The sequence below is a fragment of the Hoplias malabaricus genome, chromosome Y (genome assembly GCF_029633855.1).
Source record: "Hoplias malabaricus isolate fHopMal1 chromosome Y, fHopMal1.hap1, whole genome shotgun sequence".
NCBI lineage: Eukaryota > Metazoa > Chordata > Actinopteri > Characiformes > Erythrinidae > Hoplias > Hoplias malabaricus.
The window spans coordinates 83,387,096-83,415,081 of NC_089820.1; the positions used below are offsets into that span (position 1 = coordinate 83,387,096).

General features: G+C 40.5%; 1 protein-coding gene across 1 annotated transcript; it reads right to left on the reverse strand.

Moving 5' to 3' along the window:
• Window positions 1-26,707, reverse strand: LOC136677751 (integrin beta-1-like). The gene is made up of 16 exons (XM_066655358.1): window positions 26,387-26,707; window positions 10,520-10,586; window positions 10,113-10,198; window positions 8,583-8,805; window positions 8,056-8,226; window positions 7,565-7,803; window positions 6,307-6,462; window positions 6,125-6,220; window positions 5,922-6,011; window positions 5,650-5,790; window positions 5,303-5,505; window positions 4,984-5,222; window positions 4,641-4,863; window positions 4,236-4,462; window positions 3,578-3,744; window positions 1-911 (listed from the first exon to the last, which is right to left on the reverse strand). The coding sequence occupies exons 2-16, from the start codon at window positions 10,584-10,586 to the stop codon at window positions 846-848; spliced, it is 2,394 nt and encodes a 797-aa protein (XP_066511455.1). The 5' UTR covers window positions 26,387-26,707; the 3' UTR covers window positions 1-845.
• Window positions 26,708-27,986: the final 1,279 nt, after the last annotated feature.

The window sequence follows — 27,986 nt, forward strand, 5'->3', positions numbered from 1 at the left end:
TTCCAGCTCCAAACAGACAATACGCATGTGAATATATCTAGATAGGAGCTGGCTAGGGGTCCCCGAGGACTGGAAACATCATCTCCAGAAGAAAACAGCACCACACACACCCTCCAGCCAGTGGCCAGCTACATGCTACATGCTACACTGGTGATGAAGAGCACCATTCACGAACCAGTGAAACTCTCCAAAACAGTCACCGTCAAAAATAACTGTCGTTGTCGGCATTGATAGGGTTAAATATAATGCATTTTCATTGATTAGATCTAAGCCAGTGTTTTGCACTAAAGGCTCCCCATCTCTGGGTTTACACCATCTATCTTTAAAACTCTGAACAAACCTGACTCGACATGATAGGCTTTGAAATCCATTAACACCATGTTTCGGTCCTGGCCTCATGTACGGATCACTGCTCTCCCTGCTCCAACACCTCGTGTAACTCGCGGTGACCGCAAACGACACGCTGAGCTGAGTCTGAAGGGTTTGAAGCAGAAAGAAAACAAAAAACTAGGATGCCGTGCAGGACCAGGACGGAGAAACACTGTTAGCATTAAAACGTCTCTTATTCAAAAGGCACAACTCACACAGTAAATGATCAAAGCCAGTCACGAGGCAACAGCACGCAGAAAAAACAAAACAAAGTCAAAATTCCACAATAAAAAGTATAAACACACTGTACAGAATGCATAGAAATACAGATTAATAAAACAACGTAGTTGTGGAAAAGGCACAGCTAACAAAACGTGATTTTAAAAAAAAAAAAACAACAACATGAACATGAACCTCCTCGTCCTTTTCTCCTGAATTCATTTGCATACAGTGTTTGAGACGGACGGCTTCGTCCTTCACTTCCCCTCGTATTTGGGATTGACCACCGTGGTCACGGCACTCTTGTAGATGGGGTTCTCACCCTGTAAAAGAAAATAACAAGAAAAACACTGAATAACACTGACATTGGGAAAGAACGATGAGATTAGGGCAATTCACAGCACTCTTTGGGGTCAGCGTTAGAGAAAGCCGTGGGGAACTTTGAAAAGGAACAAGCGAGATGTTCTGGTGGGAAGCACGTTTCACTCTACGTTTCCTCAGATCAGACGAACAACCTGTAACAGCTACGCACAAGGGTTCTGAAACTGAGAAAGCAGAAACATATTCATAGAACTAGCTGATGAAATACAGTCACCCCAGCTGTAAGAAGACTGCACATCTCTGACCACATCTGCGCAGACTGGGCTCTTGGTCACGGCAGTAGTAGAGCGTCATGCCCTGGGTGCAGTTAGAAGAGACATCCGCCTCTGACATGTAATGCGTTTAAAGCAGTTTCCCAGTCATTTCTTGCACATCTTGATTATTCGGCAAAACTAACAACTTGCTAAATATTATGCTGCTTTTTAATGCTTTACTCTAGGGCTTCAACTTATTAAACTATTAATTTCCACATCCATTAATTTATCAATATTTTCCCACCTGGTTTAAAGCTGGCTCCCTTTTTTTGAAGCTACATTGCCACAGATAAGAGGCACTCTACGTAAGTAGGACCCAGCAGAACACGTCTCGAGTCAAAGAATCAGTCCGTTTGGAACCGACTCCCCTCCTCATGGCGTGTGAATAAGATCATATTTAAAGTGAGAAGATTGAAATATTTAGAGAGGGGAGGGGGGGTCCACAGCAGTACTCTCAGTTCTAGCCATAACCTGGGTCTGTTTATGCCTCCTGCATTTGGACTAAGCATCAAAACAGCTGCGCATGCCCAGAGCGAGTATTTATCCGTCTCACTACCAAATAACAACAGTGAATTAATAAAGAAACACATTGCCAACATTCCTGATTATTAATGTTGTTGTTGGAGCATTGTTTGGCCAATATTCTCCATCTCTTGTTACACCAGACCAGATGAAATGGCTGTATCACCAGTAAGGCTCACTTTTATTTCGGTGTGAGATACTCGGTCTTCAGTGTGAATTTCTCTTTGCGTGTTAGCCACAGCTTGTGAAAACCACGGCCACAATCGCTGGCGCTTTATCGCTTAAGTTTAACCCAGCTTCCTCTTTGAATATGTACAACGTGCAATGCTTTCTCACACCATTAAAGACAGACGGGATGTTGACTGAGCAAAGCCTGTGCAGATGATATAAACCTCCTGTTATAAGATTCACTTCTTCAGATTCATTTCCAGTGTTTATTCTAATGTCAAAATGCATCGAAATAACTCTAAAACTCTAAAAGAGCTTGAGCACAACGCCGCAATGTATTTTTTTTTAGTCAAAACACTCAAAAGGCAAACAACTTTCAGATGCAAATTACTGTGTATTATTTTCATCCTCCTCAAACGCCCAAGTCCCCAACACTCCACTTCGACACAGAGCACCTGTGTTAGTCGTTAAAGTGAAGGTCAGCCACAGGAGCAGAAAGACAAGAGCATGCAGACAGAGTGTGAGACAGACAGGTTTGAGCAGTAGAGTACAGACTCTGGCTTAGAGTGCCCCGCCTTTGCGTCCATAACTTGGATTCTGGAACTTATTAATAGGGCTCTTGTAAATGGGGTTCTCTTGCTGAAGGAGAGAACAGGAGAATTGGAAAAACAGGATAGAAAGAGACAGAAAAAGAAAACAAAAATGGTAAGGGAGGGTAAGGATGTAAAGATAAGACAGAATCAAATACTTCCCTGTCATTGAGATTGATATATAACTGAATTTATTAACGGATCATTCAAGACTAACCCATGTGTGAGCACTGTACCCTCAGCCCTCAGCCTCAACACCTACGCATCCTTTCTGTGATTTTATCTGTGAATGTTATTTCACTACAACACCCAGCTCAGACTACACAAATACATACCTTTGGAAAGCATTACCTCTGTGTTTCTTGGTAAATTACTTGTCATTCCACGTAATTGAGATAAATACCTGGCAATTTATTAAGCCCAATTTATACTTCTGCGTCGACGTGAACCCTACACTGTAGCCTAAGGCATAGCCTGATGCTCACTTCTCCAGCAACGATCGGACGGACATAGTACTAGAACCTGTTCTCCACGCTATAGAGACAGCAGACAACAGCTAATTCACAGTGAGAGATTTCCTCAGACATGGTGCGCTTCAGGGATGAATAAAAATGTTAAACTCTCTGAGAAAAAAATATAAAACAATGAGAAACATGTGGGAAAAACATTCCATTTTCTATTAGTTTCTTTCCAAGCACCTAATGTAAACTCTGCTGTGTCCCAAACAACGACCTACTCCCTAAATATTGCACTTTAAAGATTTATAAAAAATAATTCTACTACACTGTGTAGAGGATGTTTTAGATTCACACCCTAGTGGTGTGGCGGTGTAACTGCAGAGTGGCGCAGACACAAATACAGAAAAATAAACGCTCATAACGGAGTAAGCTCCGCGTTGAGTCAAAGCAGAAGTATAAATCGGCCTTAACAGCAACGGGTGCTGCGCCTTCATTCGCAGAACATCCCACGAGATTTCTGATCTTTCTGACTAGGGTCAAAGAACTCTTAGCCACTGCTAAACGCCCAGATTAGGAGCACTAAATTGTACTTAAAAATACATATAAACAAACATACAGTGTCCCACTTAGCGTTCATCTTCTCCTTCTCAAACTTGGCGAATTCTCTGCGGTCGTGAATGATCATGAGCAGTTTCCAGATCAGAAGCAGGACCAGGCCGATCAGAACGATGCCGGCAACTAAACCCACTACAATGGGGATGATCTCAGGACCAGCTGGGCATTCTGGGAACATATAAAGGAAGGCAATGTTAGCACAGTGTGGTTTTTATTTTAAAAGTAATTATTTTCCATGGATTTACTGAACACAGGGGTTTCTCCAGGATTGGTTTCAACAGCGGTTCATCACTTGGTATCAGTTTACTTCCATTGAGCCATTTTTGAGCTGAAAGCTGTACATTGCTAGGATTGTGACGTGGCCTCAGTGTTTGTTAATAAAAGTGTCAGAGTGGGTTTGTAACGGCTGGGTGGTGGGCCACAGGCTTGACGTCACTTTGCGAATTTTCTTTTCAACTTTAAAGCAAACTTAACATTAGCTACGTCAATCCTCCTCTCGCTCTTTTCTCCTCTCCCTGAATCCCTCGTTTCAAATTAAAAGCCCTCTGCTGAGGTTTGTACTTGGGGTTTCTACACATTGCAGGTTAGATAACAGAGGAAACTCAGGTTAGATAACAAGAGGAAAATCCATTAAACACTAAATTCACTGTCCCACTCACCTGGCTCTTCCACCACATACACTTCAACAGTGTCGTTTTTGGTGGCATAAGTAAAGAAGAACCAGCAGTCGTTGGCGTCACGCTCTTTACAGTGAGTGAGGTAGGGCTGACTGTTCGGCTGTGGAAGGTCCTCCTTCTTCTTCACTATTTTTGGAGTGAAATGGCATTTTTCGTCACAGTTGTCTTTATACTCTCCCGTTTTAAAGGCGCGGCACTGCACACAGGGTCTGTACAGAGCAAAGGTTAACATTCAGCAAAAGTAAGCAGAAGGAAAGCACGTAAATGTCACAGAGCAGAACTATAGTCGCTAAAAATAAACTGTGCGTTTTACAGTTATTGATTGTACTGTTGTCAGTGAGCAACTCATTTACGACGGCCTCGTTTGCCGCTTTGGTCTGGACTTACTTGTGCTCAGTGCAGACTCCAGGGCACGTGGGGCAGATTTCACAGGTTGGACCCTGGAACTTTTGGTCATTGCATTTACACACACCACACTCACAGTCCCCACGACCATTACAGATCTGTCCATTGCTGGCAATACAGGACTGGGTGTTCAAGGAACAGTCGCAGGCGCTGCCTGTGTAGTTGGCATCGCAGACACACCGTCTGCACACACACTGGCCATGACCTGGTACAGAGAAAACACTAGATTAGCATTATATCTGCAGGGAAGTGTAACTGCTTATATCTGGCTGATTTCACAAATGTAACAGCGGTTGATTATTAAACGACTGATCTTTAAACCTACCTCCACAAAGTAAATTGTTGGAGCGATCACAGTTGAAGTTGTCACACTCACAGAACTTCCCCTCATACCTCTCCAACGGGTTATCTCTCTTTTTGCATTCACATGTTCCACAGATGCAGTCTCCGTTGTTGCTGCAGACTTCGGTGCCATTGTCCGCGCGGCAGTTTGCGTCCAGATCCTCTGTCCTGACATCATCTTTGCTACATTCACAAACTCTACCAATACGCCCCTCGTTACACCTGGGAAAACAATGTAAGAATCACCCACCACTGACCGCACAGGAAAACCCAAGTGTGTATTTGACGGTGCGCTCTCCTACCTGCACGCTCCACACTCAAGGGTTCCATTTCCAAAGTGACATTCTGGACTGTTGGGGACACCAGCTGAGTGACATTGACATTCGCAGATGAAGTTCAAGACGATCACAACCTCCTCAGTGAATCCCAGTGGTTTGATTTTTATGGTCTCTGATTTACCTTCAGATGGACAGCCCTTAGCAGTTATGGATACATCAAAGGTTACCTGCAAGGGAATGTTGCCACATATGACATTTCTGTATCGCAATCTCCAAGAGCAATCAAACAAATCAGAAAATTGCCCTCTTAGAGAAAGCAGCATTCATTAACTGAAATAATTTGTCAGTATTAATTTTTCTCTGATTTTGACCTGATCACCAATGGAGATGTTGGAGCACTTTCTTCCGTTGTCTCCAGTCTCGCTCACTCCATTCTTACAGTGGGACACATATGAAATGGACACTCCCTCAGGCAGCTTGCTGTTCTCCAGGATCACTTCAGATGACAAAGACTGAGACAGAATTATAGATAGGATTTATAGTAATGTTCACACTTGCTCATGTTACACAATGTCTCAAATTAAGGCTACAGTATCAGATGAACCAGGAAAGAGACCACAGAACTTTATTTGGCACTACTCACATTGTAAGCATCAATAATAAGCTTGATAACATTGCTGGAGTTTGCAGACAGGGTTCCTACAGCAGACTTGGGAATCAGATTCTTCAACTCCTAAAAAAAACAAAGAAATAAATTTCTAATTTAAAACTATTTTATATTATGGTTTGAAGCTTCATTTCCAGGCATTGTATGTAACCGTCAGCACAAAGCAATGAAGTGATAACCTTATAGACGGGCTGGAACTCTTCGGTTACAGCAAAGATGGTCTGAATGTTGTTTTCACTCAGTTTCTGCACCAGGTGGGCGATGGAAGGGTAGTCCTACAATGGAGGAGATATATACATAATCAGCTCTGTATGTGGGAGGATATTTTTAGAGTCCTGAGACACGATTATAGTAAACTTACATAGTAATGGCTCATGGTGTACATATTGTCTTTCAGATGGCACTTCCCATCATTGGGAAGCACAATTCCTCCCAGTTTACCATCTCCGGCGAAATGGAAGCCAGCGTCTGTGGAGAACACCAGCAGCCGAGTAACATTCCTCCAGCCGATGTGTTCCTAAAATACAGGCCAAAATAAAACAAAAAACCAAAAGGTCTCAGAGATGGCTTCGAACATCATGGTTGTAGAACCAAGTATTCGTAAGCTGCACACTGTACAATGAGTCATTAAACTGTGTAGAGCTTATCTAGATTTGTAATGTATTCAGTAAGTCTCAGGAAAGCTGTTAAACTGAAAAAAACATTGTTATTACAACAACCGATTGGAAGTCTACTATTTGCTGTCCACAGTCAATCCACATCCGTTTTTAAATTGTCTACGGTTGGTTCGAGATCTGGCCAAAAAAGGTTTTATACCTGTGGAAACGTAGGGCCTATTCACACAATGATTGATATTTTTGTACATTTATTTTTATTTATTCTTATTTATTTTTTCTTGTTGCTTGTTCTTGTAATCTTGTCTAGTCTTGATGACTATTTGTTTGGTCTGCAAACATGACAACAGGCTTCTGAACAGTCAGCCTGGTTTTAAAACATACCTACAACACAGAAAACTGAAAAACTGACGCAGTGTTGCAGTCCATCAGTTTCAAAACATCACTAATAACTGTGTTTTCATCGGTCTGTAAAAACAGGAGTCTGTGTGAATAGGCCTTATGCTTGTGGTTCTATCATCTGAGATAATATTCTGCAATGAAAACTCAGGCCTAATCCTCTCTGGTGGCAGTGTGTATCTTGTAAATACATTTTCCAATCTCAGAGATCAGTATCGGGGCCGAGTGCAGGATGATTTTACTGATCTGTGTCTGTACAGTTTGTGTGCTTTGTTTTTAAAAAAGTAATAATTAAGCAGAAACTTGAGTGCAGATCATTTCTATTTTTAAATGTGAGGTATATTCAGGGTCAAGCAGATACACTGGGCTGGAAGTGCACATTTTGTAACAGTATTATCTAGGAAAATATAAGTATAAAATACTTGATCGGGACATCACTATTCCCTGCAAAAATAATGTAAAAACCCTGATTTAACAAGAGGGAAAAAATAAGTGATCTGACAGAGACAGGATTCATTTCATTGAACACGTGATAATAATTGCTGTACTGCATGTTTGAGTTACAGATTTTGCACACCAAATCTTGAAACACCCGAACAAACTCACCCCACACACTGCAACTTGCATAATGGCATCAAAGCCTCCCTCAGGTGAGTCCAGGTTTCCTGAGATCTGCTGTCGGCTCACCAAGCTGTTGAACTGTTGACCATCTTTGGTCAGACTAAGAACGTTTTTATAGCTGAAAGGGCTGGTGCAGTTCTGCCCTGCGGCACAGGGGTTCAGAAGCTTGGCTGGAGTTGTACTGATATAAGGCATCACCGTCTTCTCCACAAAGGAACCAAAGCCTGGAAATAAACAACAGATATGAAGGTCGATATGAACTGACACTCAAGAAGGTTCGGTTTCTTAAAAGTAGGACACTTAGGGCCAACGCATACTTCACGCCAGGAAGAGCACAGACGTTTGGAGCTACACAGGCTGGGTGTCACATGTGTCATGGCATTGCCGTCCTTGTGGGAAGTATGTTTAGGCATTTGAGACCTTGGCACACCTGACAAGATATTCTACTGCATTTCGTTTGTGTACAATAGTCTTACCGATCCTGAAATCTGAGGTGATGGACTGCATCTCGCGCATCAGATCTGTTCCCAAGTTCTTCACGTTCTCCAAATCGTCTTGCATAGAGAAACTCAAGTCCATCAGGTAGTAAAGATCAATGGGGTAATCTTCTGCTCTTTTAAACTTCAGCTCAAACTTCTGAGGTTCACCTGAAATAAAGAAATATATATGTGTATTATTAACCATGCGCAGAACTTACAGGTAACTTTAGGCTATTTTATCTTCATACTACAACACAATGGTATATGAGTTGTTTTATTGATTCCTGAAAGTATGCATGGTATGGAATAAGCAGATGAAACTTATAAAGTCCTTCAAATACAGTTCATCAGTACACAGTCCAAATGATTACCGTACTCTCACATAACACGACTCAAATTAGTGAGCATCTGATCTGCTTAGTAATGTGAGAATGCCAGAATTATTTTATTATACTTCTGTTTACCAAGAATGACGTTCAGATTTCGGTTTGGACGTGTTGGACGTGTTGATGTGAGGTGTGTACCTGCTCTTAGGTTCACTGTGAGCTTCTGAGGCTGAATCTGAGTTATATCGGCTGGATCCTGTTTATCGGCTGAATCCTTTTTACGGTCTGTGACAGTTTTGTTCTTATTAGCGATGTACGACCCTCGAGGGTTTTCAATTTTCTCCACAGGACATTTTTTCTCAATAAGGGCATTGATTTCATCACATCGCGCCGACTTGGATTCTCCTTGCTTGAGGAATTTCTGCAGACACAGGTATGAAAAATATTTAGAATGTTTTTTTTATCAAAACCTGGACGCCATTTGCTTAACAGGGGATCGTCGCTCGGCTCCAAATGTTTCTTTGTTGGACAATAACAAGTCCAATTGGGTGGAGGAATCAGTCTTTTAATTCTTAAGTAAAGCCATCTGAGATTCAGCCATGGTGACGTAGGTTTCCTGCAGCACAAAGGGTCCTGCTCCACCAAAAACACTTTGCCTAACAGGAAGCTGACTCAGAACGACTGAGACCATCTCTGAGAACATGACTCATGATCCCTGCACAATGAAGAGAACAGCACGAGTGTTCAGACACCATTTAAAGGGTAACAACACCCCCTAGGTGAACTAATACACTAATACTTAAGTTGGCATGCAGTTGTGCTTTCGTAATGTCATTAGCACCTACAGAAGAGCTGAACTGACCACAATAAAAGTGTTGTGACAGTTTAAAGGCATTTTTTCAAACATTAAGCAAGAGTGATGTATTTCATTTATCTGATGTGATTCAATTCAGCTTTTGATTCAAATAATGTCTTTCTTTAATTATAAAAGAAAACAAATGCTGTCCTCTTTCAAGTTAATGTTAACACTGTCACTGATTAAAAACGTATAACAAAGGCACTAAATAAGAACAGAATTTTGAAAACAACAGTGCCACCCAGTGACTGATGGTAAAAAAAATAAAATAAACACATCACAGACAAGTGAAATCCAAATGTGAACTAATCAATAAAAACATTAAAATGCACCAAAACACATGCCCATATTGAGATAACCTTCGCTATTAGAGGAGCCCTAACAGCCCTAGTTTGTTTAACAGCTGGTAATGAAGGTAAGGCTACGGTTTCCTGAGTTCTGGAACAAGGCAAGTTTCAGGTCTTCTTTCATCACACAACACACCACTACAGTTAATAAGAAATGATACAATTACCCTGTAATTAACACGAACAAACAAAGCCACAAAAACTTCCCTTGTTTCAATATTTCAGCCATTATTAATATTTAATTAGGTTTAATTGAGAGCTGAAACATCACAGTCATAACATCAAAGATGTTCAAACATCAAACTGTTTAAGTACTATAACTGCAGTTTGATAGATATATATAATTATCTGTGCCTGTGCCTATTACAGCTTTAATTCAACATAACTTTGAGCCACAGAAAACATTTCCCTCCAAAAGACAGATCCTCTCAAGCTGCACAAACACAAACACAGACATCCATGACCTTCTGGAACATCTGTCAAATCTCAGAACATTTCTAAATTTCAGTGTTTAGAGCTACGTACTTCAGCAGAGCACCAGCCGCACTTTTCTCCGACCTGAATACACTCGCCACAGGACTGAGCTGAAGCTTTTGTGCAGTCGTTTCCGTCTGTAAAGACATACACACAACAGACACACAACACTATTACAATCAATGCACCAAGCCAAATTACATTCTTGGAACTGAAAATGAGAGAATAGCAGACTTTTTAAAAGGAAGCTACACGTTATTAAATAAGAATTTTTTTCACATTATACAGCTACCAGCTGAAAGTGTTAATCAATAATTTCTTCTAAATAGTTCTAGATGAGGAGTAACCTAAAAGTAATTAAACCTGGAGCAAAAAAGAAAGCACACAACTAATTATTTAAGAATCATGGGCTTAAAATAAACAAACAGACATTCAAAAAGTATATTTTATTATCGAACCTATTTGAGCTGTGCACAGGGAGAAGAGCCCCAGCAGAACTGCTACCAACACCACCTTCACCACCATCTGAAAGAGAAGAACAAGAAAAACACTCATTAGAACAAAGGTTACCTTTCAGGGACCCAACATGGACACCCACAGGATTTAACACACAACGATTCATGAAGTTGACTCTAACGCAGGCTGGGAGACCCTGCCAACTCTGAGTGGGAAATAATCTCAAACATCTTCCTCCACACTGTGTGTAGTAAACAATGGAGTGGTTGTAAAATTACTTTTATAAATCTTCAAAGTGTTCTATTTAGGGAGTAGGTCATTGATTGGGACAGAGCAGAGTTTATATGAAGTGCTGGCACGTTTTTCTTGCGTGGTATCACTTCTCTTTGAGTTATATTTATTTGCAAAGACGTCCATATTTTCCCCTTTGTTCAACATTTGTGTTCATTCCTAAAGCCCACCCCGTGTCTGAGGAAATCTCTCGCTGTGAATGTTCTCTGAGTCTCTGTGTGTGGAGGAGAGGAGTTTCTGCTCCTGAACTTCTTTGGTTCAATGTAAACAATGTCCATCCGACTGCTGACCAATCACAGTCATTGTTGTCTGCGTGTCGCGGTCACATCGTAGGGTTTGTGTTGACGCTTGTGACGTAAGTTCTTTAATCATAAACATCAAATTACAATATAATTATTTTTCTAATATCTGATAAGATTAACCATAAAAAACCAGCTCATAAACAGAGCCACTGTTCTGAAATTAATCGTGACATTTATAAATATCTTCTTAATGCCCTTCTCTGTTATTTTGCAGCTGTGAAAAAAATAAAAGCCATGACACACATAGTTTCAATTCTAAATGAATTCTAATGAGTTACTAAAGATACCTTAAAAAGTCTTCACCTATGTTTATTTTCATACTGTTCCAAGTAAAAACCCATTAAAGGTGAAGTGGTTACAGAAAAATGAACGAACAAATATTTAGCAAAAATTATCACATCACAACTCTGATGTTAACGAAACAGATCGAAATAACAGCAACATTTCATCAGATCTACAGGATCGAGACTATCAGCATGTACCGGGGTGTGTGTGTGTGAAAAAGAAATAGCAAAAATAAAACATATACACGCCCTATTTTTCAGACAGTTACACAGTAACAATTTGGAGGACAATATAGTATCAATACAATATCAAAACAACTGTAAAGACTTATTGTTTAAATAACACATTAAAAGGCTTCATTTAAAGCCAAATGCAATATTTTATTTCATTTTACGACAAATCTAGCACAGATCTTTACTGAAGTTCTAGTAGAGTATGGACAAAGTGTAGGGGCATCCCTCTGATTCAATAACAATGCTGCTGCACGTTTAACCGTGAAATTCAAACAGGTTGGGCCTAAAAGTTTGTACTAATAAGGGAACTCTGGGTTGATGGCGATGACCCATAACACACATGTATAAATCTGTCGAAGCCAATCCTAATGTGATATGCACATTTAAAAAACAAAACAAAAAACAAAGATAAGACACCATGGATTAATAAAAACGTTAAATGTTAGTTGAGCGTTGTGTTCCCTCACTTTGAAGAACCTCTATACTGAAGACATTTTGGCTGCGCTACAGTAGCGAGACCAGCATCGCCCCGGAGTGTCATAAAATAAAAGCATCAGCCATTACAGGACTGAAATATCAGCTAAATCAAAGCATCGGCCTGATACTGAAGATCTATAAGAGAGCAACTATCCACCTTTAGGAGAAGACTGAACTACAACAACAACAATGTGCATGACAGAGTTGAAAGGAGAAAGCCACTGCAGATTGGCAGTAATGTCCTTTTCGGAGAGCAGTTTGCTAAAGATCACGTGAACAAGCCACAATCTGAAGAGAATGTGAGTCTACAGCAAGACAACAATCCTAACTACACAAGTCGTTCAGTATAAGAGGTAAATGAAGAATAAAAAGCATGTTTTGGAACTGCCCCATCGAAGCCCTGACCTCAAACCAATGGATATTTTGTGGAAGACCATGAAGTGAGCAGCTCATTTGAGCAAACCTCCCAACATTTAGAGTTAAAGCTGTCCTTCATGGTCCTCCGAGCTGGACGCGCAGGACTGATCAACACTTACCAGGAATGTTTAGTTTCAGCTTTTGCTGAAAAAGGGAGTCACACCAGCAGCTAACACAATATTCACAAGCTTTAGCCAATCACAGATCTGTAACGCTGGATCAGCTTCATTAAAAACAAAGGACCAAGTCCTTTATCGCCATAATGTTTTAAATGATAATGACTTGTTCTGACTTGTTTACATAATGACATCATGCAGTTATCCGTAATACGGCATACGTATTTTACATGAGTCTTTTAGGCACCGTAAGGTACTTGAGTGACTTGTGGAGGTTTGGTTACAAAATATTCAACGTACAAATCATTCATTCATTATCTGTAACCCTTATCCAGTTCAGGGTCGTGGTGTGTCCAGAGCCTACCTGGAATCATTGGGAGCAAGGCGGGAACACACCCTGGAGGGGGCGCCAGTCATGTAAGAAGCCGTGCCGCCTATGTAGGAATATATTTAACAATATTTCTATTATTATAACATTTATTTGTTGCAGTAGTGTGTTCCTGAAATTAAATAAATTATAATTTAGTGTTGTGTTAATATCGCCAATAATATCGTTAGCACCAAAACACCCTGAAATATCATGATAGTATTTTAGGTCCATATCGCCCACCCCTACCAAGTACATTTTTCTACATGTCTATGCTAGCATTGAATATAAGCTTTTTCTCCTAACCTATCAGTGCAGTTATGGAAATGCCCCATAAACATCATCACAATCCCTTTGTTCTGTGAACTCAAAATTCTAAAGGCACCACTCTCCACTCAGTCCTCCTTCAGACTTTGTGCTGATGTCTCTCTAATCAGGATTTTTTTCTTTTATTTTTGGAAGTAACACCAATATGAACCAGCCAACATTCCACTTAGCACGAGTCAACACAGACACAGGAAAAGGAGGAGAGAGAGAGAGAGAGAGAGAGAGAGAGAGAGAGCAAAAGAGAGAGATGCATGCATACCCATATTTGGTCAGGCACTTTAATGTCTGTTCTCTCACTCCAGGCCCCTACCCCCATCCCACTGACTCGTCTGAGCACGCTCAGTTCACACGTTTACAAAGCCCAGTGCGAGCAGTGAGCACTCAGGCAAATGTTTTACTGCAAAGATAATCCATTTGTGCATTGGCGCTATGAGCAGGTAGCTCTGGTATGTGTCTCATAGGGTCAGGATAAAAAGGCTAACAGCCTCACAAACACACTCCTCATAAGAATTCAATTGTACTGAATTACAGTCCAAAGAATTTAATGTCAGTAAACGATCCCCGTTGTTTGCACCGAGTTTTGACCAATAAGACTTCACATTTAACACTAGAACGTTCATCAGAATCAGAACCTACTCTTTTCCACACCCTGAACCCCTCAAGCTCAGTACTGTGCAGTTTGATAAACATTAGAATGAGCCGTACATGTGTAGCACTAACACAACTCGACTCATCTAAAACCACTTTTCTAAACCAGTTTTTGGTGTAGCTCGTCCTTCCCTTATGAACAGTCACTTCCTTTGAGAATGGCTTCTTCCTGTGTAATTTAATAGGACTTTATCATAACAACATAAGAGGCTTCTGTGATGCCTATCAAGGCAAACAGATCCAAACAGGGAGCTAACATTTCCCCCCACGGTGCCAACGGTCACAGACACCACATATCTCACCACAGACACACACATACATCAAGAGACAGACCACACCTGCTGGCAGTTACAGATAAGTCTGGAGGATCTCTCAGTGTACAACATACTGTGTAGATGTGTATGTGTGAGGGCTGTGTGATATTGTATCGTTCATAATATCGCGATAATTTTTGAAACGATATTAAAAGGAAAAAGATCGATATGGTGATAATAGTGATATTCTGACTTGTTTACGTAATGGCGTCATGCAGCTAGCCGTTCTCTAACTGTGTCATTTAGACACGGTGAAATACGGTGGAGAGTGGCTCTGAGGTGGAGGAATTTTATCAGAAAGAAGGGAAGTGACTTCGGTCGTGTGGAAGTGGTTTTTTACAAAATGTCTACAATAAACCAGTGTTATGTAAGAAACTAAAGAAGCCATGTCCCAAGAAGCAAATGTCTCACCACCATAAGCAGTTGCTTACGTTTGATGTTTATATGCACACTGTACTTTCTGCACTTTAGTTGTGTGGTAGATTTATACACTACATTATTATTTTATACAGAATCTGAATCTTGGTGAGTTACTGTGAAAGCAAATGTTTCTTGATTTGTTATATTTGTAGTTAAACAACATTTTAATAAATAAAACCCTGTAATATTATTGACATGTCTTAAATTATATAAATATATGTGTATGTGTGTGTTATTTTGTTGCAATAGTGAACCTATTTAAAGTATTTGAGTGTTTTAGTCGTATCGCCAAGACTATCGTTATCACCAAAATGCCCTGGAATATTGTGATATAATTTTAGGGCCACATCGCCCATCCCTTGTATGTGTTTATAGAGAAAAGTGGGATAAAAACAATGGATATCAATTAACACTTAGCCAGCATTAAATATAATACATTTTACATAGTTATATCAGTAAGTTCAGTCAAAAAACAAAGCACTCCCAATCTAACAACTATGGGGTAGCGTGTTAGAGCAGGTCTGGCTTGATAGAAACATGATTAAACTGGCTGATTCAATAACTGCAGCTCTCAGAGTGTGTGTTCTCTCCTAAAGAAGGAAAGAAATGATCCAGAGTCACATAGATTCTTAGAGAAAGAGCACTGTTCTAGGATCTGTTTCTGTTAATATATCATATGAGAGAAAAATCGATGTGTGGCGATCCTGTGTAGAGCAATCTTTCTCTACATGGGTTCTTTAGCAAAGGCAATGGTTCTCTATAGAACCCTGAACACTCGAAGAACTTTTCCATGATTAATTGGTTCTTTGCATTGTGAAGGGGTTCTTCAGATTAATGGGGAATGTGCTATAGATGATTATACACACCACCAAATACAGCTCCTCTGTTGTAACAACGCCAAGTTTCTCTGTTTATCACTCGTCAGTTCAGCGCACTCAATTTTAAAGTTAGTTTTAAAATATTAATATTGACAAAGCCAAGAGATGCATGTTTGACGGTGATGTCATGTTTCTTATTTGTTCTGAGCACTTATTCTGTGGCTTTTATGTTGTTTATATCAATATCAGAATTATATCATATGGACTGAAATTTATAGATATATCGTGATATAAATTGTGGTTGTATCGTCCAGCCCTAAAATCAGCCCCAAAAATTCAGTATCAGTGCATCCCTAATTGTTGCAACATTAAAATCAGCAAATTTTAAAAAACATCTCCAGCTGAACATGTTTTGTGTGTGTTATTTGCAGTTTTGAAAACCAGGTCAACAGTTCAGACTCAACAGGAAACGTCCAGCACATTCTGATGAGCACATGGAAATGTAGACTGTTACAGAGTCAGTGTGCTCCTTGTGGAATCCATTTCAGGAAGAGCCCAGCTGAATCAAACAAAAATACTTTGGCTTCACCTAAAAATGACAGACTAAATTCTCAAATACAAACCCCATTTCCAGAAAAAGCTGTTAATGCTGTGATGTGTAAATCATTTGAACCATGAGTTTAACTGAAAACAGTACAAAGACGTTTCAAATGTTGAATCTGATTTAATTTCTTTATGCAATGGGTCTGAAATAGTTTAGCACCAGGACAATGCTGTTGTAATCATGACGAATATGGGTTGGCTTTGATTTGCTAAAATAAGCAAGGCCTTCTCTAAATACTGTTGTCTGGTTGGCAACATATGACTCATGCACATATCCTTCAGCATTAACAGTGCCATCAAACATGTGCAATGCACGCATGCCATGTGCGTTAATGCACACTCCCCTCTACATACACTGGCTTTTCAATAGTTAATAAGTGTTAGAAACTGCTTATAACTAGTCAGAGGGTCCGTCTCCTGTTTAGCCTGGAGGATTCTGCATCCTTTCTCTGAACTTTGTAATGATATAACGGACTATAGATATGGAATTCACTATGTAATGCTGTTTTAATGATCAACAGTTTTGGAAATGGGGTTTGCAATATCCATGATTCTTTTAAAAGGATGTCATAAAACACATTTTCAAAATCAACGGAAAAGGAATATAGAGGAAATTAATTCTCAGTGGAACATGATGAGATTGTCCCATCATGAGGCCAAGAAAAACAAGACTTGTCCCTACTATTTTCAGAGATTATTTACCTCAATCGTTATTGTGTTTGGCTCTTCTCACAGACACACACTTCTCAGTAAATATGAGTGGTGCCCAGGTTCTCCTGGATTTACAGGCTTTTTACCTTCTCATTATATAACATACAAGCCAAAGCAAATCAGATCCAGAACACACCTCACAGACACTCACACTTTCAGCTCAAACAAAAGACTTCAGACAAAAGACTTCGTAACACGATCCTCGTCCTAGTGAGAAGTCGTTAAACTCCTGCCAGTGTCCTCCTCAGAGCAAGTCTGAGACAAAGATAATCATCATTCTTTAAAACACAGTCCTGACGTCTTTGTGATGCATTAGCCTTTAAAAGAGGCAGCCCAAAGGCATTCGTTTGTGAGATAAACAGCCTTCAGAGATGCATGAGTGTGAGATTGTGGATGTATGCACAGATTTAAATTCTTTACACATTCCTGAGAACCTCTGTGTGTGTGTGTGTTCCTGCTATTATCAGATCCACACTTCATGCAAACCAATCAAATTGCAGGCTTGACTCTGAGAGGCAATATTTAAAGACCGTAAATGGCTTTCTGTCAGTCGTGTTTATTTAAGCCGCTCTGTATTCTTCTACAATAAAACAGTTCCTGTTCTTAATCACGAGTCCCAAACCGATTATCATGACCAACCAAACCCAGTCTCTCATGAGGAAGAGAGAGTAATGGAATCACAGGTTGAGTAACTACTTCCAAAGTTTCTGTTTTGTGGAGACTTTGATTTAGAAAGAGGAGCTCTGTAATGGAAAATAAACACACACACAAACAGCTGATCTTCTCTTTTAGTCACTCCCCTGCCCCCACACCATTAACTCCCCCTGCCACAGGGCAGCTAAGCCATTTCCTTAATTAAAGTCTGCTGCTGCTGTTCTTCTTCTTTCCTCCCTCTCTCAGCCCTTTTCCAGCAATGATATGGGTTCTGTTCCAGTTCGCGTACATCATTTTGAAGCATTCTAAGGCTGGGCTATTAATTAAAAATGAACCATAAGCAACATTCAGAAATTCTAATCAATGTAGTCGTGCCTATATGGATTATAGTGACTTGTCTTTTAATACATGTTCATACTACCGCACATGTCACATGATTCTGCCACGTGGAGGAGAACCTAAACACAGAGTGTCACCGAGCACCGTACCAACGCAACATGCTGCGTCTGTCATTGGGGCATGTTTTGACTTTAGTGAAGATGACACTGAACACCTAGAAGTCGCATGTAAACACTGACAAAAACAGATTCAACAACCAAAGTTAATATCACTAACATCACCAAAAACAAACAGGGCATAGCTCCAAAAAAGACAGACAAGCTCCCAGCAACATTTTTTTATAGATCATGACGTATGGTTATGGAATGTACTACTTTTAGAAATAGAAATCTATTTGAGTCTTAATGTAAAATTGAAATATAGTAATAAAAATGGGTAAAATAAAATGTGTTATGAAAATTTTCTAAACTTAAAAGCCTAACCAGGGACTGTGTTTATACAAAAAATTTAACTTAGCTACGAGCCCTATACACCTTACACGTGTTACATTTTATGTCACAATATTGATCATTATCGTCCCTGTCAAATAAAACAATAATAAAAATACATTTTATTTCAAGCGCCTTTCTATACACCCACTAAAGTTTAAAACAAAAAACATTATACCAATAAATAAACCATATCCAAAAATTAAATATCCATGACATTACGTAAAAAAAATATTAAAAATAACGTAACGGACACAATTCAATCAAATTCAAATAAAGTTTCCAATTTCCTGCTATTCCATGGTTGAAGTAATTGTGTGAATGTATGAAAGAGTTGTGAGTTCTGATTTAAAAACACTGACACTAGCAGAGCCTCTGACATCTTGAGGAAAAGCATTCCACAATCTTGGAGCATCGCAGGTGAAAGCCAGATTCCCAACAGAACGCAGCTTGGTGCGTGGAACCGTAAGTAGATCAGAGTTTATATTTTAATGACAAAAGACAAAAACAAAACCACTGTTAATTAATCGGGATCGAGGTAAAAATGTTCAATTAATCGTGAGATTGATCTACGGTCACATCGCCCAGGACTAATTTGCAACAACATAAATAAACTCTGGAACCCACAAGCTTAATTCCCAGTTGTGGGGGGGGGGGACAATAGGAAAGAAAAGGAAAGAAACAAAGCAAAAAAGAAAGAAGCAAAGAAGAAAAGAAGGAAGGAAAGAAAGAAAATGAAATGAGATAAATAAATAATGAAAAAGGAAAGAAAATGAAAAAGATATAGAAGAAAAAAAAAACTCTCTCACACTTAGTCTCTCTCTCTCTCTCTCTCTCACACTCACACACACACAAAAATGAGTGACGGGGAAGAGCCAGCATCTGTCTGATCAGAGGAGAGTGCAAGAGGAAAACCCCACCTTTAAATAAAACACACAGAAACTTAAACATTTTCACACATCACACATTTCCCTGTATGTCATATTTACAGGCCACAAATTACAGATTCTGGAAGGAATGCAGCAGATGTGATTGGGCTAAAACCTCACCCCTCAGCTCTGGAATCTCTAACCCACCCTAGGGTCTAGCCAACACACACACACACACAATGCATATTTCTACTATCTTTAGATAAGATCATTTACAGTATCCATTACACTGCCACCACCACTGCACGTGTATGCACACATACTACACAAAAATGGACTTACTCTCTAAATTAATAACACGTAACAGTAACGTTACAAGAAGTGTGAAGAGAATAACAGCTGATGTGTGTGAAGTATTCATCAAAGTGGTAATAATCATAAAATAGCACATATATTTCTACTTTCTTGTTGCCAACAAAGTAATCTACAAACACAAATATCAAAAATATCGGCGCTAACATTATGTTTTCGCAAGACGTTGCAATAAACAACACCAATCCCTCAGCTACATTATTCACTGGTGTTTATGAAGTACCTCATTTTTGCTAATTAGTCTGTAAATATAAATAAATTAATTTCTTGTCCGGTTAAAGGTGTCCAGAACTCTTGGACTCATGGCCAATCAGCTGCACCGGAATCTCCCTTGCCACTCCCGTCCTTTCCCATTGTTAATATGTCACAGCGAAAGAGACTGCAGGAAGTGACTCAGGCGGCCTGTGAGTTTAAAACTGGGCCCAAGGTCTGTACACACTGACCCCGTATGAGAATCAGTGATTGACAACAACTGATCTCAGATCACCACTTGAAGAACTGTGTACGTCGGAGCCGACATCTTGAACACTCCATAGGTTTGTTTTATTGTTGTTCTTGGTCTCGACAGATATCCTGCAGAGTTTACACAGCTGAACTGTTGTTTTTCTATTCAGAATTTCCTCAGCGTCTACACCAGGGATGCGCTGATGTTCCGATATCGATACGATACAAACTTTGCGCATCGGCCGATACTCAATACCAATCCAATATAATTGTTGTAATAAACCATGTACCTCACCTTTCGGGAGAGACTTAAGGCATAACGACTGACTGCCAGTATTAACAAAATATAAACCAATTAACACAGATATAAATGAACTGAAACTATATTTATTCAAGTCAAACTGTATTAAAATATATATATAAAATGTATCAGTTAAAAATGAAAATAGCTTCACTGTGTCAAACACACAAATAGTAACCAATATTATTTTTAAATATTTAGTCTAAACAGAAATCCAAAATAAACTCTAGCAGCTGAAGCTGAGAATAAACAAATAACTTGGTCAAATACAATCAATAAAAACAATGTAAATATTTAAACATTCAGTTCAATTCATAATAAAATGTAGCAGATGAAAAAGAGAAAATGTAAGTAGCTTAAATAACTTGAACTGAAAGTGAATGGATCTGTGCCTATTTACCTCATTCCTGATCCAGCTGATTTTGTTAATATTAGGACTGATATCTGATCCTAATATCGGATCGGTGCATCCCCATTCTACACCATAATGAGCCCTTTTTGTGCTCACTGTTTGTTCTCAGATATTAAAGCAGCAGCTCGCTTTTATTCGATGAGTCAGACTGAAATGTTTTGATAATTGTCCAGCCCTGGTTGACTGAGTTAGGCATGTTAGAGCCTGAGACACGCAAAAATACACCAAGCACAAGCCCTTAAACTGAGAGGCACAGCAGAAGCATCACAACTTATTGTGCTTTTGTTCATGAAACAGTACAGTCTCAATCAAACGGGTGCACACCCAACTACAATTCTCAGGGACACATCAGTACAGGATGTCAGTGCTGACAGATCTAAAGGATAAACGAAAAACTTGTTGTGGTTTATATCACTAATAAAAGACTATCTTACACAGGAAGTACAGAGACTGTAAAAGAGATTAAAACTAATGTATTTTACAAAGTCATGACACGGGCAAATGAAATAGGATTATAATAACGTCCACATATTAGTCACAGACTTGGCTTAAAGTAGTAAGTGAAAGCCGTGTCAGTGTTGACCATCATGTCTAATTTCAGTATTTCAGAATGTGTATGTGGTGGTGTCATGCACCATGGTAAACATTTAAAAGAGTGTTAAAGTGATGTTCACGACTGTAATCTAAATACATTTTAAAACGCTATAAACTTCTGAAGATGTTTCCTCGACATTTCCTGCTCTACAGTGTGTTGGGGGTAATTTGTTTACGAAGCCCCAGTGTCTGCGAATGAAAGAAAGAAAAACAAAAAAACAAACTGGCTCGGTCCGGTACACTAGTCTTCCTGTGTCTGTCTCTCTCTCCTCATGGCAGAGGCATCTGGAGTATTTTTAGACAACAAACGTTGAAAAGCACAAACCAAAACGAGGATGTTGCTCTATTCCTGCTCCATAGGCGGTTAATACTGACTTATCTTTGCTGTTTCGGGTCACTTAAGGTGGAAAGGTCTCCAAACTCAGGAGGCGGTTTACTGCATTACAGACAGTGCAACAAAAAGCACTGACAATGTATTACTGATTACTGGGAAATAGCTACTGTCTACAGCACACCAGCCTCAATAAGTCCAGCTGTAAAGGGTTTGCAATCTCTTTGATTTTTTAGTTCATTACAAATAACTAATTAATAAAAAACATTCACAAAAAATTACCCGATTTTCTAGGACGCAAACTTAAAATGAGCAATAACTTACACAAGTACTGTGATGATTATTGTGAGTTTTTCCACATAAATGGGGCTAAATGCTCAACATTGATTCTCAAAACTTATTTAGTCAGACACTCTAAAATGAGTCAGAGAAAAACACTGTAGGTCTTCATGTTCATGACATAGCAAGTCAAGTTAGCTGGATAACTGTGTAAGCTTCACATTTTAGCTTAAAACGTGGCTCTCGACTGCAACTTTAGCGTATCCGTTAATCCCCATGAGGATCTTGAGGGAAAACAGTGAGACGTGTGGTTTTAGATGAATACTGGAGATCTTTGTTCATTTATTTCTGAAATTATGGATGATTTGCTCCAAAAATAGCAGCGAAAACTCTGAATTTGGATACTGGATTTAGTTGTTGCTTTTCCATTAGGCAAATTCGTACCTTGACCAGGGTGGGTTTTTAAAACCAAGTAAAGACTAAAACCTGATATGTAAAGGCAGATTTGTGTTTGCGTGTTGACTCAAAGAACCCACACCGTAGCCTACCCAACAGCCCAACGACATTGTGAGCGTTTGGACTTATGTGTTGGTGTCTGCATTGCTCTGCAATTACACCACCGCACCACTAGGGCTGAATCACAAATATCGTCCTCCACTCTATGTAGTACATAACGTAGTGTTTGTTCAGCATAGTTTACACGCATTGCCAGGAAAGCCACAAATACAAAACCGACAGATTTTCCTCATATGTTCCCACTTTTGCATCGAGGTTTTTTCAGAGGCGTCTGTATTTTTCCCCTTTATCAAACATTTTACATATTCTGTGACGTCCAAATCAATGTCTCACTATGAATGTGCTGCCGTCTGTTGTGTCTGTGGTGTGGAAAAGAGGAGTTCATGTTTCTGGACTTCCTCAATTTAGCTTGAATCATGATTGTTGGTCTGCATCGATGGAAGTGCGGTCAGGATAGGCTACGGCGTAGGATCTGCTTTGATGTGGGACCTATGTCTTTCCTATGGGGTAGGATCAACGCAGAAGCATCAACTGGCCTTAAATCTTGATGAGCACTGATTGGTCAGTGACTTTTTCAACCATGACAAAATGCAGACAGTAGTAGTAGTAGTGATGACATTTGTTTTCATCTGACTCACAACAACATCCTGTAAAATTACACCAACTTGCCTTAAACTCCAAGAGTTGTATGGGGCAACAAGGAATGATAAAACTCTGCTGACATATTTGAACATTACAAGGAGCTGTATTCAGTACCTCAACATTACTGCCATCACTGTTGTGGTTTCCAAAGCCCACCGTTCCTGTTAGAGGATCATCGGCCAAAAGGCAAGTAGAGCAGAGCTGAGTCGAGTGGGTCCCATGTAGTGGAAATGCACCATAAATTTCAGCATGAAATAACAGAATTCTGTAACAACTGTTCAGCTGTTTACTTGGCTACATTGATAAAAGCAGCTTAACTTCTGAAAACCGACTTAACAATCAACGCAGAGCCGTATTCCCCTCCTTGCCTCTCACAGGATATCCAGCACCGTCTGTTATTTTAAGACAACCATGCACCCGAGGGATGTTTTTTTTCTAGAGGAAGTATTAGCAGCAGCGCTCCTGTAGAGAGGATGTCTTTTCACAAACCATAAACATCAAACCCCAAACTGGTAACCGCATGCTCACAATCTTCTTCAAATCTACGGTTAGTTTGAGGCCTCTCTCAGCGACCTCACCGTCCGTTCGCTCTGGAACCTGCTAACTGGTGATTAAAAGCATGCTCGCTCAGCTGTGTTTGTTATGGAGGTTGCTTTGGAGTCGATGCGTCAGTTCGAGTCAGCGATGGGAATTTGGACAGAATTACAGAGAAGACGAGGCTGCGTGTCTGTAATTAATGCCGTCTCATATTAAACGCCACAAGCTTCAGTCTGTGAACCATCATATGCCCCCACACTGATGTCATACGCTCACAATCTAAGTTTACCCCCTCAGGCTGTTCTACAGTTGAAGAATGTATTCTCAGTAGCCTTTGGTTGTGTTTCCTGTCTCTGTAGAACTTCACAATTAACGGCACCAAGATCAGAACTGTGCTTGTACTTTTATATATTCTGAATATATACTTAATTGATTTCATCTGCTTAGATTGTTTTACTTATTTCTAATTAAATAGTAATAGTAGAGCTTAGAAATATTGCATCAGTAGAGCTGAGCACTTCTGTAATGAGAAACCACCACAGTTTCTCATACAATAAGCATGGAATAAGAAGGAAGCCCATCACTCTGCTGTATTGTCTGTCATAGAAAGTTCTCAGTGGTTAAAATGTGCTGAAGAAAATACCTTAAGCCTCCCACTTCCAAACAGAACTCAGGCTAATTTTAAAAACAAGGAATTAACAGTGCAGTGATGCCAAAGAACTTAAAGGAACTGAGCAGTTCACATATTACTGCAAACACGCTGAGGGCATTCTTATGTTAATACTCGAGCAGAGCTGAGATAAATTCACCCTCAGAGTACAACGCAGGGCAGGGTCAGTGTGAAAAGGTGGTCTGGGTTTGGGGAAAAGCCATAGCGTTTAGCTTCTAATGTTGTTTTTGATTATATGTGAAGCGATATAACGGGTCACCTTTGCTTTCTGATGTTTAACACGTAAACCAATGTTTAATTTCATAAAGTATCTGGTTGCTATTGTCTTACTAAAGTATAGAGCAGAGATGAGTCCGTTTGACACAACCCAGGACACGTCATTTTTAAAGATCTGGAATTTAGAACACAGAGGACAAAAATAAGCGCTGAAACATCCTTAATGTAAGCAGACGTTAAATGGCAGCTTTGTCCTCTGGCTGTAGAAAGTCAAAGCAGGATGTTTTCGGGGGTTGGAGTCTTTTTTTCTTTCCTTTACTGTGCAGTGTCTTCTAGAAAAGACATAAAAATCTACTTGCTGTGATTGTGGAAGCCATTCGCCGTCTACTTTCAGAGATAAAGTTTAATTCAATTTTTTTTTTTACCCTAATGACATGTCCTTGTTGTGTTATTTATATATTTATATATTCTAGAAGACACAATGTCAAAACTAAGCACTCAAACCAAAGCATTTTAGGTCATAAACCTTGAGAAACAATTCTGTCTACTTGCAAAGTGTGGGTGGAGACAGAGGTAGGACTTACAGCATATTCTTAGATCCATATTCATTAGAGTAATGTAGAGATATATCCAAGCTCACTATTTGAAATAAATAAATAATTTTGATGGAGAGGTTAGTTTTAGGGTCTTAAATTCGCGAGTGGAGGGGGACCACAAAGTAAAAACACAATTTAGTTGTTTATTATGTAGCCCGGTTTCAAAGCAGTCATTCCTCTATCAATGTACAGAAATTTAGATGCAAAAAAAATAGCTTGTTTACACATATCTTCATATTTATCCCACACTATATTTGGCTTGTCCGTCGACACTGAAGTTATAGGGAGTGTTTCACCCTGGACTTCCTCTGAGGGCAGCCAATCAGAAAAAAGCATAAATCCATACGTTGGTATTAAAGGAACAGTAACAAAAATGGCAGTTGATTCTGAGGGATAAAGCTAAAGAAACATCGTGATGTAAAGTTTTTAACGTGGCTGTTATCGTAGATAATTTCACAATAAAAATGTTGTTTTGACATTAAGTAGAAAATAAAACAAAAGAAACACGCTTTTAGGTGTTTTAAAAGAGGGTGAAAGGAACGTCGACCCTATTATTATCGTCTTGTAGTGTTATAAGCCTGAATGGGAGAGGCGCCGTGTTGAATTCGGACCGAGCTCTGTTTAGGTTAGACTTCAACCAACAACTGACCAAATAAAGCATTGTTGAGCAGAGGCCATTCTTCACACTCCTCACTTTCTGTCTCAGTCACTTGGCCTCAAATACAGCGCCGAATTTAACCCCTTATACTCTCCGTTCCACCTTAAAATTAGTTGGTTTCCGAGGCACCAGATGTCTACCAGCAAGAATCTTTCTCAAACACGAAGCTCAAACGGGTTATTTTCGAACTCTCCGCTCCACCTTAAACGGTCCAACGGACAGCCCCGGGCAACAGAATTCGACCGCTGCAACATTTGATTTAAGGTGGAACGGCAGGTTAGGACGTGCAGCTGGCAAACCTGAGAGGAAAATTCACTCTCGGTTCTTGAAACCCGCTACCCACCAAGACTCTGACAGACTAGTTCACCGGCCACACCTTCGAGAAGGTTTTAACCGATGTGTTTCGGGATTAATAGCCGAACTCAGAGACTGAGGACTATTTTTGCCACATCCACACCCAGAGTCCCACATTCAGGTTTCTTTGAGACAACGAAACAAGCCTCAGTTCAACAGCACTCAACTCCAGGGGCTCTCAGAAAAGTACAAAGTTTAACGGTATTATTTACAGATATGTCAACAGCAGTTGTAGCTCGTTTGTATCGAGCTTTATTCAAATACTCACCGTAACCGAGGAATTATCAGACTCTCGAACGCGGTTTAAAGCAACATTTGCTGACAAAAAATCCCTCAGCGAAATCAGCTTCTCTTCAAACTGTAAAAGCCGGGTCCCCGCTCAAACCTCGCGCTCCGGAATTAACAACAACACACCAGTGTTCCCTCTCGGCGGCTAAAGTGCTAAAATAAAACGAAGGACAGTAGCTAAAGGTAACACGGAGACAAAGGGCAGTGAGTCCAGCTCGCCCTTGGCTGGGTGGTGAGAGTGCTCTGAGAGTGTGAGTGTGTGTGTGTGTGTGACCGCCTTCTTTCTTTACCCACGCCCCGCCCGCAAAGGACACCCTCACAGCGGCCAGTATCTTACCTCAGCAGTAGCTGGGCTTTACAAATGTGAATCATTTCCCACTTTAGTGCACCGTGTCATAACATAGGCTACATAACGTTTCAAACTTGTTAGAACGAGGCTTTATCAATTCCTGGCAAAGAGAACTGATATCTAACCAAATATGGTCACCTCCCTGGCTCTAAAACACCAACATGTTTATAAAACTTGTATAACACTGTTGTGTCTCTTGACACGAATGTTGAGCTGCGGGAGATGAACAGAGGGACAAGTGAGGACATGGATCCCATGATGCTCTGGTGCTCCCTCTCCCTAGCAGAGATTAAAGGATCACTACGAAGTGTTTTTACCTTAAAATTACAACCGCAGCCTACCCGGAATCACTGGGCGCAAGGCAGGACCACACCCTGAAGGGGGCGCTAGTCCTTCACAGGGTAACACACACTCACATCAACGTGTGTTTTTGGAGCACCCGGAGGAAACCCACCACACTCTTCACGGATAGTCACCCGGAGGAAACCCACGCAGACACAGAGAGAACACAACACACTCCTCACAGACAGTCACCTGGAGGAAACCCATGCAGACACAGTGAGAACACACCACACTCCTCAAAGACAGTCACCTGGAGGAAACCCAGGCAGACACAGGGAGAACACAACACACTCCTCACAGACAGTCACCTGGAGGAAACCCAGGCAGACACAGGGAGAACAAAACACACTCCTCACAGACAGTCACCCGGAGGAAACCCACGCAGACACAGGGAGAACACACCACACTCCTCACAGACAGTCACCCGGAGGAAACCCAGGCAGACACAGGGAGAACAAAACACATTCCTCACAGACAGTCACCCGGAGGAAACCCACGCAGACACAGGGAGAACACACCACACTCCTCACAGACAGTCACCCGGAGGAAACCCACGCAGACACAGGGAGAACACACCACACTCCTCACAGACAGTCACCCGGAGGAAACCCACGCAGACACAGGGAGAACACACCACACTCCTCACAGACAGTCACCCGGAGGAAACCCACGCAGACACAGGGAGAACACACCACACTCCTCACAGACAGTCACCCGGAGGAAACCCACGCAGACACAGGGAGAACACACCACACTCCTCACAGACAGTCACCCGGAGGAAACCCACGCAGACACAGGGAGAACACACCACACTCCTCACAGACAGTCACCCGGAGGAAACCCACGCAGACACAGGGAGAACACACCACACTCCTCACAGACAGTCACC

Coding starts and splice junctions, on each gene's coding strand:
- LOC136677751 (XM_066655358.1), bottom strand. CDS start 10,586: ATGGTGGTGAAGGTGGTGTTGGTAGCAGTTCTGCTGGGGCTCTTCTCC. Junction 8,806..10,112: donor GCGGCTGGTGCTCTGCTGAA/GTACGTAGCTCT, acceptor CTGTGTCTGCAG/AAATTCCTCAAGCAAGGAGA. Junction 3,745..4,235: donor GTATGTGGTGGAAGAGCCAG/GTGAGTGGGACA, acceptor ATATGTTCCCAG/AATGCCCAGCTGGTCCTGAG.